At 38.1% G+C, this 19530-nt stretch overlaps 1 protein-coding gene across 1 annotated transcript in view; it reads right to left on the reverse strand.

Annotated features, from left to right (window-relative positions):
* GRID2 (glutamate ionotropic receptor delta type subunit 2) overlaps positions 1–19530 on the reverse strand; it is a 730680-nt gene that overhangs the window by 102892 nt on the left and 608258 nt on the right. Inside the window, exons 12-13 of the mRNA XM_027812082.2 lie at positions 11090–11228; positions 686–881 (exon numbers count right to left, since the gene is read on the reverse strand). Coding sequence (XP_027667883.2) covers positions 686–881; positions 11090–11228 — 335 coding nt within the window. The remainder of the gene's footprint in view (positions 1–685; positions 882–11089; positions 11229–19530) is intronic.

Raw genomic sequence — 19530 nt, forward strand, 5'->3', positions numbered from 1 at the left:
TTGATTTAAAAGTCTGAACATGAAAATATGGTAGTAGGGAAAAGGTTTATATACAGTCACTCATTAACTCATATTCACTCTCATACTGAACCCTTTCATGGACTAGTGTTCTTATAAAAGATGTAGCTGTCAACCAAAAAATTGGGAGGGAACTATGGCTTTCACAAATGTGCCTACAAAAATTGACTCCTGCTCTCAAAGTATTTTGCCACTTTTAAACCCACTACAGAAGGTGGCTCTAAGACTCTTCTTTAAAGCCAGATCATCTTTTTCTGCCTGCTTCTCTTAAAAATACATGATTCAGACCTACAACTGAAAGCCAAGATTTTCAGTGTCAGGAGTGTGCACAAATAAGTTAATTAATGTCTCGTACAGCACATTGCTACATATTCTGGGGTTATAAGTCCAGTGATCCTATTCCCATTTTGCATCCTGACAAATGCAGTCATCTTTCATACCTATAAAACCCTCTTGGAGCAAACATTTTAAAATGTTGAAAACAAGGTATGTAGCTGAGAAGTCCCCATTCTCTGTGCCAATGCAAGGGGCTTGCAGAAATTGGTACCAGGAGTGATCATTATTTGGGTGCAATTGCATCCCTTATAGTTAAAAGCAACAACTAAGCAAATGTGGTGTTACAGCTGAGCATCTCCAATGGGAAACAAAAAGTAAGTCATACCAGTACCTTCTGAATGCCTGCGGTCGACTCCAAGACGTTGTTCTCTGAGCCATTACTTCTGTTAATCATCCGCCACATTTGGGCATACATGCTGTCTCTCTCAAAAGGGTTCATCCCTTTCACTCGGACGTGCTCATAGACTGCAGAGTCCAAGACAGTGCCATAAGGAATATCCGTCTGCCTTGAGAGATCCTGGAGAGACCTTAATTGTTGGTGAAGAAAAGAGACACAGGAGACTTGAAGCCACATTTTCAAGAGGAAGAAGCTGCAGGCAAGTAAAAGGGCAACACATAGGAGGATGGCTGTCAAGCCAGTTTCTTTTGTTGCTGGGTGGCTTTTTTTTTCTCCTCCTTTTTTTTTTTTTTTTTTTCCTTAAAAGACAAAGTGAGACTGAAAAACTCTTTTTATGGTTTAAGACAGAAGGAGGAATACAAAATGAAAGGAGTGGAAAATATGAAACTGGATGAAAAGGGAACAATGGAAGGAGTAAGAGGATCCTATCAAATGGTGAGCTCCTTTGAGAGGGGGCAAAGGAGAAAAGGGGGCATTGCAGTTCCTCCAGCCGTATGCAGCAAGTTCAACAGAAGCTGGGTAACTGCCTATGAGAGTACGGTGCCACCACACACCCTGCTGCTGGGGAGCAGAAGAGGTAGCACCAGAACTCACCAAATCTAGCCCAAAGGATCTGGGCTGAGTACTTCTACGTGCTGCTGGGTTACTCAGTGAAGAGCAGCTTTCTGGTGGCATTCCTGCACTGAACGGTGTACCCATCACACCAACCACATCCTACACTATTTTCAGCAATAGGAAGATTTCTGTTGTGGTTTCATGAAATGCCTTTTCATCACAGTTCAAGCTATTTAGTCCAATAAATTTGTTCTACTTTACATATTATCTAGTCTTATCTATTCCCTATATGCAAGAAAAAAAATAACCATTTTAGAAGTTTCTAAAGCAACTCAAATATGGTTTTGTCAGCCCTACTTTGGACTTAAAAAGGTATATTGGAACCTTTAAAGTCTCCTTACATCTTGGCCTTTATTTTTCTGTCCTATAGAATTGCTGTCCCATACTTTTGGTTCTTTAATGGCATTCATTGAAGTTTCAAAATAACTACTGCAATACGTTTACTGCCTAAAACCCATTACAGCTTTCCTGGTGCAAATTAACTTTGTATAAACTGCAAAAATCTAGTGGATGACACCTAAGGACAAATCAAGGAGCTGAATGCTGTTTTAAAGCAGGCAATAGCAAACAGTAAAAGCTCATCGCAGCCACAGAAAATGCAAGCAAATTCCAAGTTGTGTTTCTGAAACATGTAAATATAGAAGCTAGTGAAAATGGCCCTACAGGGGGCAAAAAAAATTGAATTCTTAGGTGTTCCAGGGATGGCACTGAAGAAAACAGTAATCAGACCTCAAAGGATATGTATGCCTCTGAACACAACAGAAAGCAGGAAAAGAAGAAATCAATAGAGCTCAGTGGCCAGGGTTTAGAGGTTAGTTAAGTCAAAAAGAAATCCTTTGAAATTCAGACATATGGGCTTAGAATAATATTGAACAAGACCTATATTCTAAGCAGATAACATACAGCAAATATATAGAAGGGATAAATTTAATTTTGAAGAGTAGATAACTAATGGTATTAAAACCCCCACAATCCTCTCCTCTATCTCCAACAAGATGGCATTCCTCTTCAAGAACATAAGCAGCAGGGAACTTGCAAAGAACCAGTACACATATGGGATCATCAAAGGTGAGCTGCTAAATAAAGCTTTTTCTGAAACCAAGTATATCGGTCTTCTACTAGAGGATTGAGACATGCCCTTTTCTAGGACGAAAAATCTGAGACCCTAGTAGACTCAGATATCAGGAGAATAAGTACTGCAGCTAATTTATAATCAAAAATTATAAAAAAAAAGAAGGAATAAAATTATCAAGTACAGGTAGAAACCTATAAGTTCTGAAAGATTAAATATGAAATGGATGAACTGTTAGCAAAAATGTGAAACCTCATTATGGCCAGTGTGTGAAAGGGAAGCAGTAAATATTTTTTAAAGGCTCTAGTCGTAATCAGGTGAATATGAAAGTAAACTACTAAGATGTTATGCTTAGGTTTAATAAACAAACTGAAATAAGGATTGATACAATTTTAAAGATCAGTCCTGAAGTTTAGATATAGCCACCAGGTAGGTTTCTCCAGGGAAAGCATTTCAATCATCTATTACACTTTGAAATTACAACACCCCCACCGTGAATTTCAAAAAGGCCTTCATCTCATCAGACAATATAAAGAAGGTGGAATATGGACAGGCTACAAAGGATGAATTTAAAACACTTCCTGACAACTCTGAATAGCATTAGGAAAGCCAGTCCTCAGCTAAAGTGAATGCTCTTGAGGGACTTCAAGGGTAGCAAGAACAGCTTTTGCAGAACTAAAAGGCTGAACAAGGCAAGTGTGGACCTGTTTAGGGGAACAGCACACACAGCTAAGGCTGGGGTTCTCAATGCCTTCTTTGCCTCACTTTTCCCCAACAAGGTCTCCCAGGTCTCTGTGACTAGAGGCAGGGTTCAAAGAGGCAATGAACAACCAGCAGTAGGTGGTCAGGTAAATCCCAGCCAGACAAGGCAGGGAGTGATTGACAACACTAGACCCACAGAATCCCATGAGGCCTGGCAGGCTGCATCAAAGGAAGGCTGTGCAGAGAGAGATGTCCAACGTCCTTGCAAGGTGGCTTGCTTCGATTTTTGAAAGATAAGGGCATTGGAGAATTCCCTGACCACTGGAGAAAGGAAATGTCCAGACTATACTCAAAAAACATAAAATAAAATGATTCATGGAATTAAAGCTGGTCATCCAACATCATGGAGTGAGTCCTTTCAGAGCACATTTATGAGCACATGAAGGAGAAGAAGTTGGTTGGGAGCAGTCAACATTGATATACCAAAGGTAAGTCATGCCTGACCAATCTGGTTGCCTCCTACAGTAAAACGACTTGGTTTATGGACAGGACTGAAGAAATGGATGTAGTTTACTTTAACTACAAGGCTTTCAATACTGTCTCCCACATTCTTGTACCCAAATGAGGTCTGCCTGCGTGGGAAACCAGATGGATATTTTCTGATTGGATAGTCAAGATCACAGGGTAGCTCACCTGCAGGCTGGTAACAGATACCAGAGAGGTCTAACCTGGGATGTGTCTCACCAATAACCCAGAGGAAGTGAGTAAGCACTGTCTTGTCAAGTTGGCAGGTGACGTGACATTGGGGGACCAGATGATTGCTCAAGGACAGGCTGCTATTCAGATAGACCTAGAAAGGCTGGAAAAATGGGCTGAAATTCAGTAAAGACAAATGCAAAGCCTTCCACCTGGGGAGGAGTAACGCCCTACAACAGCCCAGGCTGGGGTGCAGCTTTGCAGAAAGGCACCCTGGTAAACAGTGGTGGGCCTTGGTGAGCATTTCTCTCTGCTTCACCATTAGGCAAAATGTTGTGTAGAAGTAGGTGTATGACTATTACATTGACAGTCTATCTGTCAAAAGCATCACTGATGAAAAGCACTAGATAAATAGAAACATACTATATTCATCCATTTGTGTTACTGCTGGTGCTGTAAATACACTTCTGTATTTCCTGGCAGTGCTCAGAAGTGCAATAAACTATTACAGGATACATATTGTAATGTCCTGTAAATGTTGTGTTGTTATGCCTGCTGCTAGAAAAGTATACAAAAAGTATTTACTGAGTCTCTAATTTCTAGTGACAACACCTAGTGAAATTGCAATCATTACAAGTAATGTAAGCCATATAATTTCTAATATAAGAAGCAACAAAACATTTTTCTGAAAATTATTGCTAACTGGTATAAGAATGATATGTGCAGCTGCTGCTACAAAACAGTACAGTTAGAAACAGCATAAAAGAAAAACAGCTCCTCTGTATATCTTGTGGCTGTAAAAGCAACCTTGCTACTTTCAGAAAGACACACCAACACAAGACACAAGCTGTTAGTCCAGAAGCGTACTACAATCAGGTATGCAAACCATAATACAAACAGCCTGAGAAGCAAGCAAGAGTGCCATCACACATGAAGGCATCACCAGCAGGGAAATAACAAGGAGGAGAATTATGCCAATGCCTTCAGGAAGGCATGTTGTAGCTGTCAGGTCTGGGACTAACTACAGTTTGCAGTCCTTTACTGTTTGGTGTTCTCTCCTAAAACACAGGATGCCTCTCAGCTGCGCTGCTCTGCATCTTTTCACAGTTGCAGGTGCTTCTCTGTGCTGATAAAATGATGTCAAGAAGACAAGAGCAAGACAAATATGCACATAAACTGTTTGGATGCTCTAAATGCTGTTGTCAGCAGCAAACTCTAAGTTTTGGTTCACCTGACCCAAAGCTGGAAGTGTACATGTGCGTATATATATGCTGCTGCATAGGCAAGATGCAAGAATGAAAAAGACCTATCACATCAGTGACTTCATTGCCTCACACAAACATGTTAAAAGGGATCACAATATATATGATTTCTTGCAGAAGCTGTTTTTATAACCCACTACTCTGCAGACTACTGGTATGACATTCACAACCTAGTAGCTATGGCACAGCAAAATAAAGAGAAATGACAAACCTTAATAAAATTAATACAATTATTAAACCATTGAGGTTCCTTTCTAGAAGAAAGAACTTTAATAACTGCTTTGCCTCCAGCCTGGTTTGCAGGTTACACATTGTTCAATGTACATTTATTCCTGGATTAAACAACTCATTCACTGTCCAGACAAATATATTTAGTGGAGACAGAAATTCCCAGCCTCACTATGTCACCCAGTCTCACCACATAGCTGCCACACCAGATCACAAAATAAGGAAAAAGTATTTTTCAAGCTGATTAATTGCTGCAGGGTAACCTTTGATGCCCAAGTTCTGATACTGTTATCCGTGCTGGATGAGCATTTAATTTTGCAATAGTTTTCCTGATCTCAATTGAACTACTTGCAGATCAAAGCATACATCTAAGATGAGTAAGGGAATTATAATCCCACATTTTAAAAAAATTTATCTCTTTGAATTTCTAATTTTGAAGCAATAAGGTAATGAATGATAAAAAATGTTTAAAAATAAAAAAAGACGATATAGTTAAAAAAAAAAGAATATAAGATAAAAAACCTTTAACTGAGCTTGTATATAGACAAATTCTACTTCCAGGGAAATGACCATGCAGTCAGGTCACAGTTTAGCTTGATTTTGGTTATCACTCATGAAGCGTTGCAGAGAAAAATGTGATCCTTATGGTAAGTTTTTTTCTCGTTGCAATTACTAGGGTAATATTCCCATACAAATTAACTACAATATAGGGCTATTCTGAGGATGAATTGAGTCATTTGAGGATGAGTTATTAAAAGACATATGTATTTTTCCGCATTTGTTGATTTTGTTTAGTATTCTGCACCTTAGTCGGGCAGCAGTTGTCAGGTCACTTTCATTTTCTGGCTTAGTACAAATGAGTTGCATTGTAATGTAAGAAATTATCTCTGCTTTCACCTTGAAAAAAAAAATCCCAACATATTAGGTTCTGCATATATTTCTTTCCCCAAAGTATACCACTTCTATAAATTAAAATCCTAGACTTAGAATTGGTAGTATGTTGTTTGTGTATGTCAGCCAAAAGTGTTTAAAAAGTACACAGAAAAGGTAGAAAAAAAAGGTCATCTCCATAAAGTGATACTGAAGGCTAGTTGTTTTGTTAGGATTGACTGTTGCACAGAACTGTCTGCAAGGAGTAGTCACTAGATTTTAGGAGAAAACGACTGATGTCATGGCTTACACTGAAGTCTTTATTTATGACTAATTCAGATAAAGGTTTCCAATGTTTTTCTTCACACACACACACACACACACACACACACCCCCGGACATTAAGTGTTAATTCATAGGCTTACTGAAAGGGCAGACTAGACCAAGATTTGACTGTTGGCAGTGACTGCTTGCTAGCCAGTTTGAAGATCTGTGTGAACCAGAACGTTAGAGGTAAGGTTAAAGAACATTCTGTTTTTCAGCGTAAAGAATTCCTACTCCAATCACTGCGTTCTGGTGTAACCCCCCTGGCAGAAAAACTTGTAGGCAGTTGCTTTGAGCTGTTTAAAGCCTTGGGGACATCTTAGCTTCAAGTGAATCATGGTGTAGGAAAAATGTTGTGAAAAGAATGACTAAACAAAACAAGGATGACACAAGGCATGCTTTACCACTATGCCCCCATTGTTTGGAGGCAGAGGTCTTGCCTATCCCATAGGACATATTACTTATGACATGGAGAACATAATGTGAACTTCTTATTTGACAGAAAACACGCGAGGCAGACGCTCCTCCATAACGTGTACAATCTAAAGTCTTAATCAGGCTTCCATGCTTTTAGAAGTGCATTAGATTTAAACTTGAACATTAGATTGAAACTTGAAACCAGCTAACACTGGCCTTTCAAATGACAAATTCTTTTACTTCCCTGCTGCTCATCCCACTCCCTCAACTTTCCCACAAAATTTCAGTGCCCATGAGAATGTGGTGACACCCTCCCATTACCCAGCCGTGCAGTAGTCTGAGCAAAATCAGCCTCTGCCAGTGGACTAATTCTGTCCTAAAGGAACCATAAAACATGGTAACGACAATACCGGTTCAGTGATGAAATTCACAGCACCAGCACCTATGACAAATAGCTCAAGACCTCCAAGTTTATTTGGCATTTACCAAGAAAAGCCACTCTTAATTATTATTCGCTTATGTTGCATTTGAGACAGCGGTCTAAAGATTTAAGGAACATAGAAACTATGCTTTGCTGCCATGATGTTTTGGCATTCAAAATGCTGACTTGATTTAAATGTCATCTGCTATGTGGGTCAAGTATGAACAAAAAATACATCTAGGAACTACTTTATGACTTTTGTGCCTCTACTCCTGATATTGGCGTGTTGCCAGAAGATGAAAAGCTAAGCTCCCAAAGGTAGCAAGAGTAGCTGTTTTTCAGGAAAAGAAGATTAATGCCCACTCTTATTCTTCTTATGTCATTTAAAAATTGTAACAATTTGATCCAAATTAATCAGTGGACTGAAGAACAAATGCCATCAACTTCAAGTGAGGTTACACAGCAAAGATCTACTTCAAGACTCTCTAGGAAAGGAAACATTTAACTATCCTCCCTAGTGCATTGCCTAACAAAATTTTATATGCTTTTCTTCTGAAAATAGGCTTCCGGATACCATGAGGCACTAACTAGGAAGAGTGGCTGAACCTTCAGACCAGCTAACAAAAGGAAGCTGCAAGAGCTCTGAGCACTATCTACACATCCAAAAACTGAAATACAGTAACTATGAAAATGTTTCATGGAAATGAAATGCGCTGTGGGCTGCTTGAATCCTCCTATCTTTTGCAAAAGATATCACAAGGACCATGCCTTCAACAACACGCTGTAATATCTGACACTAGCTAGAAAGCGGAAATGAAAACTTATTAACTACTTGTTACATCTGTGCAAACCCCCAAACTTCAATTTCTTTTATTTTTCTGACTTCTCTGAAGTGGCTGGGTAGCACTACAAGCAGAATCTGGTTCATTTTCTTTAAATACTTAAACTCATTCCCATTCTGGCCTTCAAACCTCCCCAAGGTACAAATTGATTTGTTAAAAAAAAAAAAAAGAAAAAAAAAAGAAAAAAAAAAAAAGAGCATCAGTTTTTTTTCTTTATTGCTTATTCATGTTTCCCACTTTGCAGTAATTCAGCATGGTAAACAAACAGCCTCTCTCTTACTTGCTGATTTGAGTTCCAATTTTGGCAATTTTGTAAACTGAAGTTTTACACTCCCACCATAGTTAGGATAACTTCATTCCCTAATGGATACTTAACACTTCTAATTACTCTATTTCTGAGCTGCAAGCACTATTGAAAAATGTCTCCGTTCTTTCATTCCAGGAGCTTTACAGCTGCAACATTTTCTACTGAATAAAACATTTTCAGTGACTTTGCCCATAAATAATACAGCACAAAGGCCAATGTAGTCTCAACTGTACATAATAACCTCAGAATTCCACTGAGGATTTTCTAGTGACATCATAATAAACTGCAAGAAAAAGCTGAAGATGTATTAAATTATAGTTTGGCTATATTTTGTTCTTTTTTACACATGATGAGAAAACTCAGACATTTGTCACAGTAATTTGAACATTTTTCTGGACTACTTCAAAACTAGAAGGGACATAATTTCAAAGCAGGATGCAGGAGCATATTTCATATTTGTAAGGACAAACTGAATGAATGAATGTATCATTATTATTTATTTTGCAAGTACAAATTCCCATGCTGTTTCTTCATGCTCATTAGTCAAATGTAAAGCTTTTTAAACTTAAAAAAAATAAATTAATCAATCTCCCTCAAAACGTCAAGATCAATGTTGACAAACATTGACACAGAATATCATTTTACACCTGTCATGAATGATGAAGGGATTAAAATTGAGACTACAGAGTTAACAGTTGCGTTGTGTCAAAATACCTGCTGCACTCTATGGTCTCAAAGTCTGTTGTTCAGATCTTGAAAGAAAATGGTAACCTGATTTAACTGGTAATACAATTGTACCAGGGGAATTATTTGCTCATGTGATTTTAGTCTGGTTTATGTGTCTCTGTCTTAGAGTGCTTAGCCTTCAAATAGATGAAAGTGTTGAGGTTGTTACCCCAGAAAGGAAGGATAACAACCATAGATACTCCATTCCCACGTGGGGATGAATAAGGACTGATAATGCTTGGGTAATTTGGACCATAGGAAACCAATTTCCCCTCTCCACCCCCCAACACCCAAGGAGCAGGGAGAAAGAGAAAGGGTTTATGAAGTGTAAGAGGATGCTCCTCATGGGGAGAGTTAAGAGATAACCATGCATTCAAAGTGAGGGGCTCTTTCTCCTCTTGAGTCTGAGCTTCGGCTTCCAATCACAAATAAAATTTGGCTGCTATTGTAGATGTTTCTTTGTCTATGTGCTGCTATGGCCTGGATTGGTTTTAATATGCAGAAAATCCTTACCTAAAGGAAAAGTGCCTTAGAGAGGCCATGGTGATTGGTTGGCATGTAGTGATGCTTGAACCCAACCTATGAATTCACAGGAGTGCAAGGCTCCCCCTGCCCCCTGAGCCACACTAGTCGTTCACTGTCTCAGAGATTTGGAAAGCAGCTGAACTAGAGGCTGCAAGACCTTAGATAATGATACTCAGAAGACAGGGACTTGAATCAACAACTGGAGTGAGAAAACTGAATTTTCCCTAAGGTCGGCATTGAGTCTGAGTTGAACGTCAGAATTTTACCTTTCTGGAGGAAGAAATACAGCAGAACATGCCTTTCTTCTTTATAGTTACATTATTATTTCTGCAAAGAAACATTTTTGGGAAAGGCTAGCTTTGTTACTCTCGCATACTTTCATGGACTTGTAGCCTCAAGACTAAAAACCTGCTATGGAAAAATGGCCAGCTGCTCCTTGAAGTGCTTGGATAGCTAATGCTTCACTGTATATTCTAGTGTCTGCTGTGACCCAAAGGGAAGAATTTTGGGGGTGGGAGAGGTCAGTGAAGCAGAGGGAGCAAGGATAACTCAGCATTCGTCTTGCTGAAGGATAGGAGACCAGAGAACAAAAGGGCGGAGAGAGAGGGTAGGAGACCTAGAAATGTTCCTGTGGCATGGAGACATGAGAGAATCTGGAAAAAAGGACTGGAAGGTGTGACAGAAAAACAGTTCACCGTAAAAGGAATAGAGAAAGAGAAGGACGTTTATGTTAGGGAGGCATGAAGTAAAAGAACCAATAGACAAAAAAAGAGAACAATGTATCTGTTAATGTAGTAAGAGAGCACCTGGGAGCAGGAGCAAAGATGACTAGTAAATGAATTTTTATTGTTGATATTAACACATTTTGGTCTTGGCAAGAAAATGTGAATTCAGCTTTGAGCTCTGCATACAAAGAAGAACATTGTGCTCCTCCTGATCAAAGTGTCAGAGCACAAGTGTGGGGTGAATTTGAATGGAGAGCACAGTCTGAAACACACAAAAATTTTTACTTTTTCATTTCAAATACCGATATACTGCCTATCTCAAACTCAATTGCTTCTTTCAAAATATGTATGTGTGCATACATATGTGTATGTATATATGCCACAGAATAGTATCTGCCAGAGGCCCACAGTCCTGATCCTAAAGACAAAGTGTCTCCAGGGAGGCTGGCAGTCTATGGTATATTGTTATTTTTTTGGCTTCCAAACTACTTCTCAGGGTGATAAAAATTTCTTCCTTTTCTCACATTTAAGTATAACATTCATACCCTTCTTTACGTATATGTATGTTCACCCCCCTTTCCCTCTTTTTATTCTAAATCAACTTACTGGATGGAGTTCTCAATGCGTGTGATGGTGAGGAAAGCTGCTAGGTTTGCTGTGTAGGAGGAGATGACAATCAAAGCAAAAAGCCACCAAGCTCCCATCATCAGTCGGGTTGCCAGGGTTGTGTATGGAACCTCTCCTCCTGTGGGGAAGAAGGAGAAGCAAGAGTTTTCATTTGGCAGAAGGAACCAAGATCCTTATTGCTCATGCGTTGCTGAAGAGAACTAGGTCCCAAGGTCAACAGGGTAAAGCAGTTAACTAAAGCAAGGTGCTTTATTAAATTGAGCAGAACTTTGAAGCACATTTTCTATGCAATGAAAAGTGCTGAAGGAAACCCATACTGTCAGCTGTCATTACTGTATTTAATCTCTTTTGCTGTTGTGCCTTTGACTACAATTCATCTGCCAGTCCAGTCCAGTAATGGAAACAGACTTCAAGATCTCAGAACAAAACCAGCAAAAGTAAATTCTTAAGAGCGTTTTTTCCTTAGAGATCTTATCTACAAACTTTAATTAAGTTTTTCTAGCATTCTTGAGAACATGAAGTTAAAAAACCCCATCAAAACACAATTACTTTTCACAGTTCTGTAGGCAGGCAGATGCTTATGTGAACTATATGTATACACATAACTTCCTGCAAGTGAACTCGGACACGAAATAAAAATAATCAATCACACATATTGAAGAAGAACATAAAATTGTTTTGTATTCCCATAGTTGTTTTCCTTTAAAATCCAACTTCCATGTAAGCACAATGTTAGTAGGAATTAAATTTACCAGGATGAGCTGCGCACTTGTGTGACCAGAGCCAAGTTTAACAAGCCATGAAAAGCATTACTATTTATTCAAATAGCTGTCCCCAAAACACACTAGTTTGGCGTCTTTGAAAGATCTCTTTCAGTTAAAAATGTATGAATCAGAGATTTTTAGATGAAGGAAAAGTCATTGTTTCAAAAACACCCGTTTTGTCCGCAGAATAGGTTCTGCTACAGCTACAAGTAACTAAGGGGAACAGGTGAATGCAGCAAACAGCCACGGTCAACTGCTCAAAATGTTCATCCTTTTCCTCTCCCCGTATACTCAGCAATTTGAAAAGTTGTCATTTTTTTGAGACAGCTTTCTCAGATGCAAAAAAGATGGTACAATACCTGGGATTTGCAAAAGCAGTTTGTTACAGATTCAATCATCTGTAATGTGCTGGATCTTCACTTACATAAAAACTTCTTCACATTTCCCCAGCAAACAGGTTTAAAGGCAACACAAATCACAATTATTCCCATTCCAAGTACAAATAATTTTCAATTATGCACACAAACTAGGTATTTAATCAACACTTGATTATGAAGGATCATCTTACTGTTTTATTCAAAGTTTCTCCTACCTATACAAAGCATTGGGAACTCTGCATCACTGTAGAATAAACAAATTTGAAGCTTTTTCTTATTTCACTGATGTGGAGTTGGTACCATATGTGAAATAATTACTGACTCCATTAATTTATATTTTTGCTATATAAGTATAAAAATCCTTTGTCTTTTAAGAAAAGCCAAAACCTATATCAGACCGGCACAGTTAGAAATAAATTTCCTTTTATTTCCAAGATGCCGTGTAATAATCTGAAATAAGAATCTACCAATCAGATCAGGAGATAATTCAATAGAAGGACTTTCGAAGATGAACATCAATTTCAAAATCTCTGGTTTTCTCTCCTGCATAAATTTTAAATGATTTTAATAGAATATTTCTACTTTACTACAGTTTTTACAATGTCTTTGGAATACTTAATTTAAAAATGAGTTTTAATAAAGTGAAAAGAGCAGACAACTATATCAATTTAGTGGAAAAGGCTGTTTGCCCTTTTAACTTTCAGATGCCAATCCCCTCAGATAACTTTCATATTGAATTGAATTGGGTAGAGTGATAGAGAAGAAGCCAATGATCTCCTGGACATCCCTGCATTTTCATTTTTCAGCTTAATGAGTAAAACTTTAGGTTCTCACCTTTTTTTTTTTTTTTATTGAAACGAAATGTCAGAAAATTGAGGACCACTGAAAGTCACATACCTGCCTTCTGGTTTTCAAGTGAGGATGCTGTGTAACAAGTGCCCATGAAAACCACCGCAGACACCCCAGCCGCAGCATTCCCTTACTGTTCGTACAGCATAGTTTTTCCATACACCGGTAAGGCTGTCCCCACTACTTACTGCTGCCTTTTCTTCTTTAACACCCATGTTAACAATAGACTAAAAAACTGTGAGTGCTGGTTATCCCTAGTGCTTTCACCCAGGTGTTTGTGAAGTCTTCTTCCTAATTCACAGTTGTACCTTGTATATCAGCAGCCAAGAAATGAAGCTTGAAGACAAAGCCCACGTCCAAGTACACGTATAATAAACACATCTCAAAATAATTCATCACTCCTGCTCTACTCCAAAACTTTTGCACTGATGCTCCTTAAACCACCATTTCTAAAGCAGGAGTGACACTGCAACTGCAAAGGTGAATGATTTTTAAGCAGTACAGGCAGGGTACTCCACCCCTGTCAGTGAAAGAACGAAACAAAAATCAAAGGAGACCTTATACTGCCATAGTATCATTTCTTTGGCATCTATTAGGAGACTTAATGTGATACAGTCTTGTTCTATTGTACTGTTTGCTTAAACACTTCCCGCACCACGACAGCTCACCTTAAGAAACCTTTTCAGTCCCTTCCCCCAATTTTGTTTCTAGGGATAACACTTTCCAGAGTTTTCTTTCAGTCCAAATTTACATGTTTTCTCAGTGCAGAAGAGTACCAAGTCAGTTAGGAGAGCAACAATCATTGGCTTTCCATTCACGTTACCATGAAAAAGAGCTACAGACGGAACAGTCACTATTGTTGACTTTAAATTAGTATGCAGAAGAGACATGCATGTAAACCCCTCTGAGTTCTGCTTCCCAGTACCTAGTACTAGTTTCAAGCGCATGGACATTTTTATGGATGACAGCATATTCCAGTTACAAGGGGTTAAGCACAGGACACACAGCGCAAGGGAAGAGGGAGCCAAGAAGATGATACAAGTCTTTCCCTGCTATTGTCTTTCATATCATACCGGCAGAGCTTAATAACCCCTAATGGCAAAGCGGACCCCCTGATGCCATGTAAACACATGTTGGTGACTGGAGTAAAATCTGTCCTATGACACCTTATTCATATAGCAAAATTCATTAATGGGAGTTAACATGCTGGTTGTGGTTATATTAAAAGCATTACTGCTGTAACATGCTGAGCAACACTTAAAAATGCTGGGCACCACTTATGACACAAATTGAAATCAGACACCCAGCAGCCCTGGAGTTGCTTTGTCATTTTGAGAGACTGACTTCAAATGAATACAGAGACTGGATTATTCTTTAGATTTGCACACTACCTATAGATCACCTATGCGGTGGCTACAGCTCCTAGTATAATTCAGCTGATATTTTTGATGTCTACTAAAAATCATTTAAAAATCTAGTCTGCCTTTAAAATTTTCTGATTGCATGTGCAGGAAGGCAAAGATATTTTCCAGAGTAAATTGAACTCGCAAAAATAAATCTTATTGGGAGTTTTCTGAAAGAGCTGAATTACCGTACAAGTGACAGTGAAAGAAATTACTTTTAGTCCTCCCACTCTCATCCAATGCAGCTCTCCTTCATCAATCCTAGACTAGTTTAATGCTGGCCTACTTCAGATGACAGGTTTAGACTGCAACTTATCTTATGAATTTTTGTTTCTTCCCGTTTCTTTCCAAGTGCTTCAAGCTAAATATCAGAAAGTAAGAAAAATAACACATTGTCTTGACAAAGCAAACAATATAATATATAATTACAACAGACCTAAATACCAGGAAACAAAACCACTCTAGGAGATAAAATGTGAACGTAAACAGTTCCCATAGTGATTTCTAATGCCTTTTAAGTTGTTCTTCCTTGTTAGCAATAAATGTAAAGTTTTTTTCAAGTCAAAAATTGCAAGAGAGGATTACAGGCAAGAAGGAGGAATGAAATAATGAGAAAAATGGGTAAAACAGGAAAATTGAGGATCACAGCCTGGTGAGATCTTGGTATTCCATAATTCTAGACATAATTAAAATAATTCAAAATGCATAGGCTGTTTCTCCAAACATCTTGTTCTCAGGGATTTGTTAATTGTTTCCTTGAAGAAAAGTGGTTCATCTGCGTAGTCCAGAACTATGAAAGTATTTCAGATAGAAATGGAGAAAGTTTTTTTTTTTTATGAACAAAAAGAAACGTTGAAATATTTCTTGGAGAAGTTTTAACTGAAGTCAACATTTCTGAGATCAAGTCTGGTGGCAGTCATCTTGCTGAAAAGTGGTGCAATTTTTGTTACTAGTCATCCAGGCAGTAAACGTGCAAGGTAAGGTCTCTAATTTAATATCAATTTAACGACTTCACTGGGAATGCACAATATTTATAAATAAAACCCATTTGCTTAACAGCTCAAAAATATTTTTTGTTTACTATTACTACAGCAAATAGCTTGGTAGCACAGAGCCCACAATACTGAGAAAACTCAGAACTGATTATTGAAAACAGTAATGCCTTTTGAAGATTCATTATTGAAATTTATTTTATAAACAACCTCACATGCAGACAAAAGCCACAAACCACCATGATTCTATGTCCTGAACTTGATAACTCTACTAAATGATGTTTCTGTGGTGAGTTGAGAGCTGGACTGGGAGTCTGCTGCAGCTACTTCATATGTGAAGAGAGAGGCTTGGATGAGAAGTCTCTACCCTTCTCCTACAGGAAGGACACTGCAAGAATCACAGCTTGCAATTTCTATTTGTCATAACCACAACTGCCAGGGAAATCCCAAAGACTAGGTTTTCATTATAGACAAAACTAAATTTGTCACCAAGGCTTACTGTTGAGGCTACCCTACCATTCTCACTTTAAGAACGTATCTCAGTTGTGAATAAATTTGTCAGATTTCAATCATTTACTCCTCAGTAGTCTCTACTAGAGGTCTGCACTGAGCTGAATTTCTGTGTAAGGTGTTTTATCCAGACTTTTTAAAAATAATTTTGAGAACCACGAAAAAGATGTTAATTGTCACCATTTTGTTGTGGAATCCAGTACTACCAAACTTGAAAGCCAGAATCTTGATTGTGCTTGGAAGGGGAAGGCACAGAAATAATAGGGTGGGTTATCTGGAGACAGATTTTGGTTTTGCTTTTGCTTGCAAATATTCTGTCCACATTCAGTGAATTATTGGCCTTTGGAAAAAACCACAAAGGACTGGGAATTGGATTCAGTTTAGCCTTTAGCTTGTTAGAACAGTCACATCAATTATGCTGTGCATCTGCAATTTCTATTTGCACAAATATAAAGTGCAGAGTTCTGTTGCAAATAGTTTAGATCAATGTATGTCTTATGTTTTCTTTGTGAAAGGGACATTAATAGAGAGTGGATGTAAGGGGAGTAGTCTGTATTAACAAAAAGGAAAAGGCATTTTATTTTTCAGCTATTTTTGCCATGAGAAACAAAGCCTAAAGTTTGACTGAGGTCTGTTATCTTTACAAAAGTCTGCAAAGCAGAGCTCTTCAAAGGCAGAATCTTTCAGGGCATTAGCTATTGCTATTGTTCTGTTAAAAACTTTCTCGATAATATAAAATCTCTCCTGTTTTCAATTGGAAATGTTCAATTGAGTATAGGACAAAAAAAAATACTTTACAGTCAATGAAGCCTGTACCTATTTCTACCAGCTGTGAAATAAATGCAGCTTGGAAGTTGTTGGAAAATCTCTCATCATGACTTTTTCTTTCTTTCTTTTCATTTTTCACCCATACTTTTCCATTCTTCCTTGAACCGCGCAGAGTGCATTAATTTCCATAACATATAAGCTGGCATGTCATAACCTGAGTTTATAATATTACATTGTGCGCTGACGTTAACACTCATTGACCACAGCAGGCATGACATGTATTCTTCAACAGGAGAATACAATCCTTTGAATTGGTAATGCCTTCCAAATAAGCTTGTAAATCACTGGTTGAGTTCCCTAGTCTTGCAGATATTGGCAGATTGCAGGGGACCGAGAGTAGGGAAGGAACTGAGCATGAGGCAGGGCTGGCAGCCAGATTCTACAAGGTCTGGACAAGTTCAAAAGCCAGCTATTGCTTTTATTCATCACACCACCTGTTCCTCCCCTAGCACTTTATTTTTATTAAAATGTAGTGATTTTTTGTTTTAAATTTTTATATGAAAAGAAACATTCAGATATTTTATTTTACACATGAAATGTTTCTTCAGGTTTTACTTCCTAAAGAGAGAGCTCTGCACCTAGGCATCACTACTACCGTTAATATTAATACTATGACAATGCTCCAAATATATGAGGTTACAAGTTACAGGAATTGTACTTTTGGTTCACTGGAAGCAGTAGGATTGAAAGGGAACCAATTTTTAATAGTAAAGTGATTATAAAATCTTCCATCAAATCTAAAAGATCAAGCAACATTTTTTTTTTTTTTAATATAAATAAGAATGTAAAAGTCATGTGTAGTGGAGGTTTTAATTGTCAAGGTATTCTCACTTATTAGTTTTCTGAAAATAAACATGAAGTAAATGAGAAATTCAGAGGAGATATTTGAAACATTTTAAGACATTAAAATATTTAAAATTTTTCATATTTTCTTCTATTTACCATAAAAATAATTTAGTAGCCATTGTAAACTCATTTGGATGTTGGTATTCGTTAATCTTATAATTTGAAATATTAGATAAATTTTTGAAGTCTGTCTTCCTAGCATACAATTGATAGAGGAGACACTTTCACATGTGTACTCCAACGGCATTACAGCTCTTCAGAGTTTATAGCTGGCCCATTCTTTTTGCTGAACACAAGTCCTTTATGTGACAAACACCGTGCTTAAGGGACATACTAAACAAATCCTATCTCTGTCTATACCGAAAATCTCCTTGCGTATCCTTTGTCATCAGCTTCCAACAGTATTCTCTCTCTTCAGGTACTGTTCAGTGTCTAGCTCAGGTGTGGGTCCTGGCGATACATTATAAAGCATTTTCTGTATGCTGCTGATATACTTACCGTGGACAGTCTTTGGCTTCCTTTTCCCCATTATTTCTACAGCCTTCCTCCTCCTCTGGATGATTTTGAGGAGACAGGCTGCTATTGCAGTCTTTGAGAAACACTAATGTTTTTTATCAGTATATATCTTCAATGCCGTACTTTTTAATGGTGATATCTTTTGAAACTGTTAAGTGTTTGTCTATATTTGTGAAGTCTTTCAAGTTGTTACATCCATACCTTAAGGTGGAAGAAACACTTGAGTTGAAGGTTCAGTTTGGTCTTTAGGTTTTACATTATATTTTTCGGCTTTATAAAACCTGCCCAACACTCCAGGAGTCAGATCAACAAATAGTGGTCCTGGATGGTCCTTAACAAGCTCTTTTAAAACGCTTGGGTGAAATTTGCTTGGATGTGCTGATTTGAAAATATCTGATGTTAGTAGCTGTCATTTAGCATCCTCTTGAGTTGCTCTTGACATGGAAAGTGTTTAATTCCCTTTTTCACTAACAAAGAAAAGAAATACTTATTGCTTTCCCAGCATAACTACTTTGAATGGTATCACCTTCACCTAATGCACTACTTCCATTTAAGGTTTCTTTAGCTCCTAATAAAATTTTCAAAGCCCTCCTTCCTGTTGTTCTCAGCTCTGACTCACCTCTGTGTACACTTGCTCCCCACATCATTTTTGCTAAAGTTTGTAGCTTTCAACTCTTTGGTGTAATCAATGTTCCTTTTTCTTTCCATCTGCTTTATATGTGCATTCAAGATGCTTCAGCATGGGCAGCCTGAGACTTGAAACATACATCCTTCAGATTGAATGTCCCTATTATACCTCACACTTTCCCTTATGCATTACAGATATGTGCTAGAGGAGCTAATCTTCCTCTGCTTCAGTGTGATTTGGTGGTCCACAGCAGCCATTGACTCCCATCTCATTTTGTGCTCCAGCTATTAGCACATGGTCCCACAAGAAATCAAGATCAATTCTTTCCAAGTTCTCAATGCCTCTGAAACACCTAATGTCATTTTGACATAGTGACACTCTTCCCCTTTTGCCCACTTTGTCCATCTGTCTTTCAGTAGTTCATGGTGTCATATGTTCCTGCTAGATTTCAGTAACACCACAAAGACCACATTTATATTTGTGAGTATTTCCAGCTGTTCTTGTTTATTACTCAGATTTCCTGCACTGGTCTATAGGCAAGTCATGAATGTGTTCACTTTGTCGTCTGGTGCCCTGATTAATTACACACCACCCCCCACCCCCCCACCCCCCCCCCATGTCTTACTTCTGAACTAAACAATCACTTACTCTTTACCATTTGTTGTTGTCAGTGTAATGATCCCCTGACTAATCTCATTACACTTGCT

This window comes from Falco cherrug, chromosome 1 (assembly GCF_023634085.1).
Source record: "Falco cherrug isolate bFalChe1 chromosome 1, bFalChe1.pri, whole genome shotgun sequence".
Lineage (NCBI taxonomy): Eukaryota > Metazoa > Chordata > Aves > Falconiformes > Falconidae > Falco > Falco cherrug.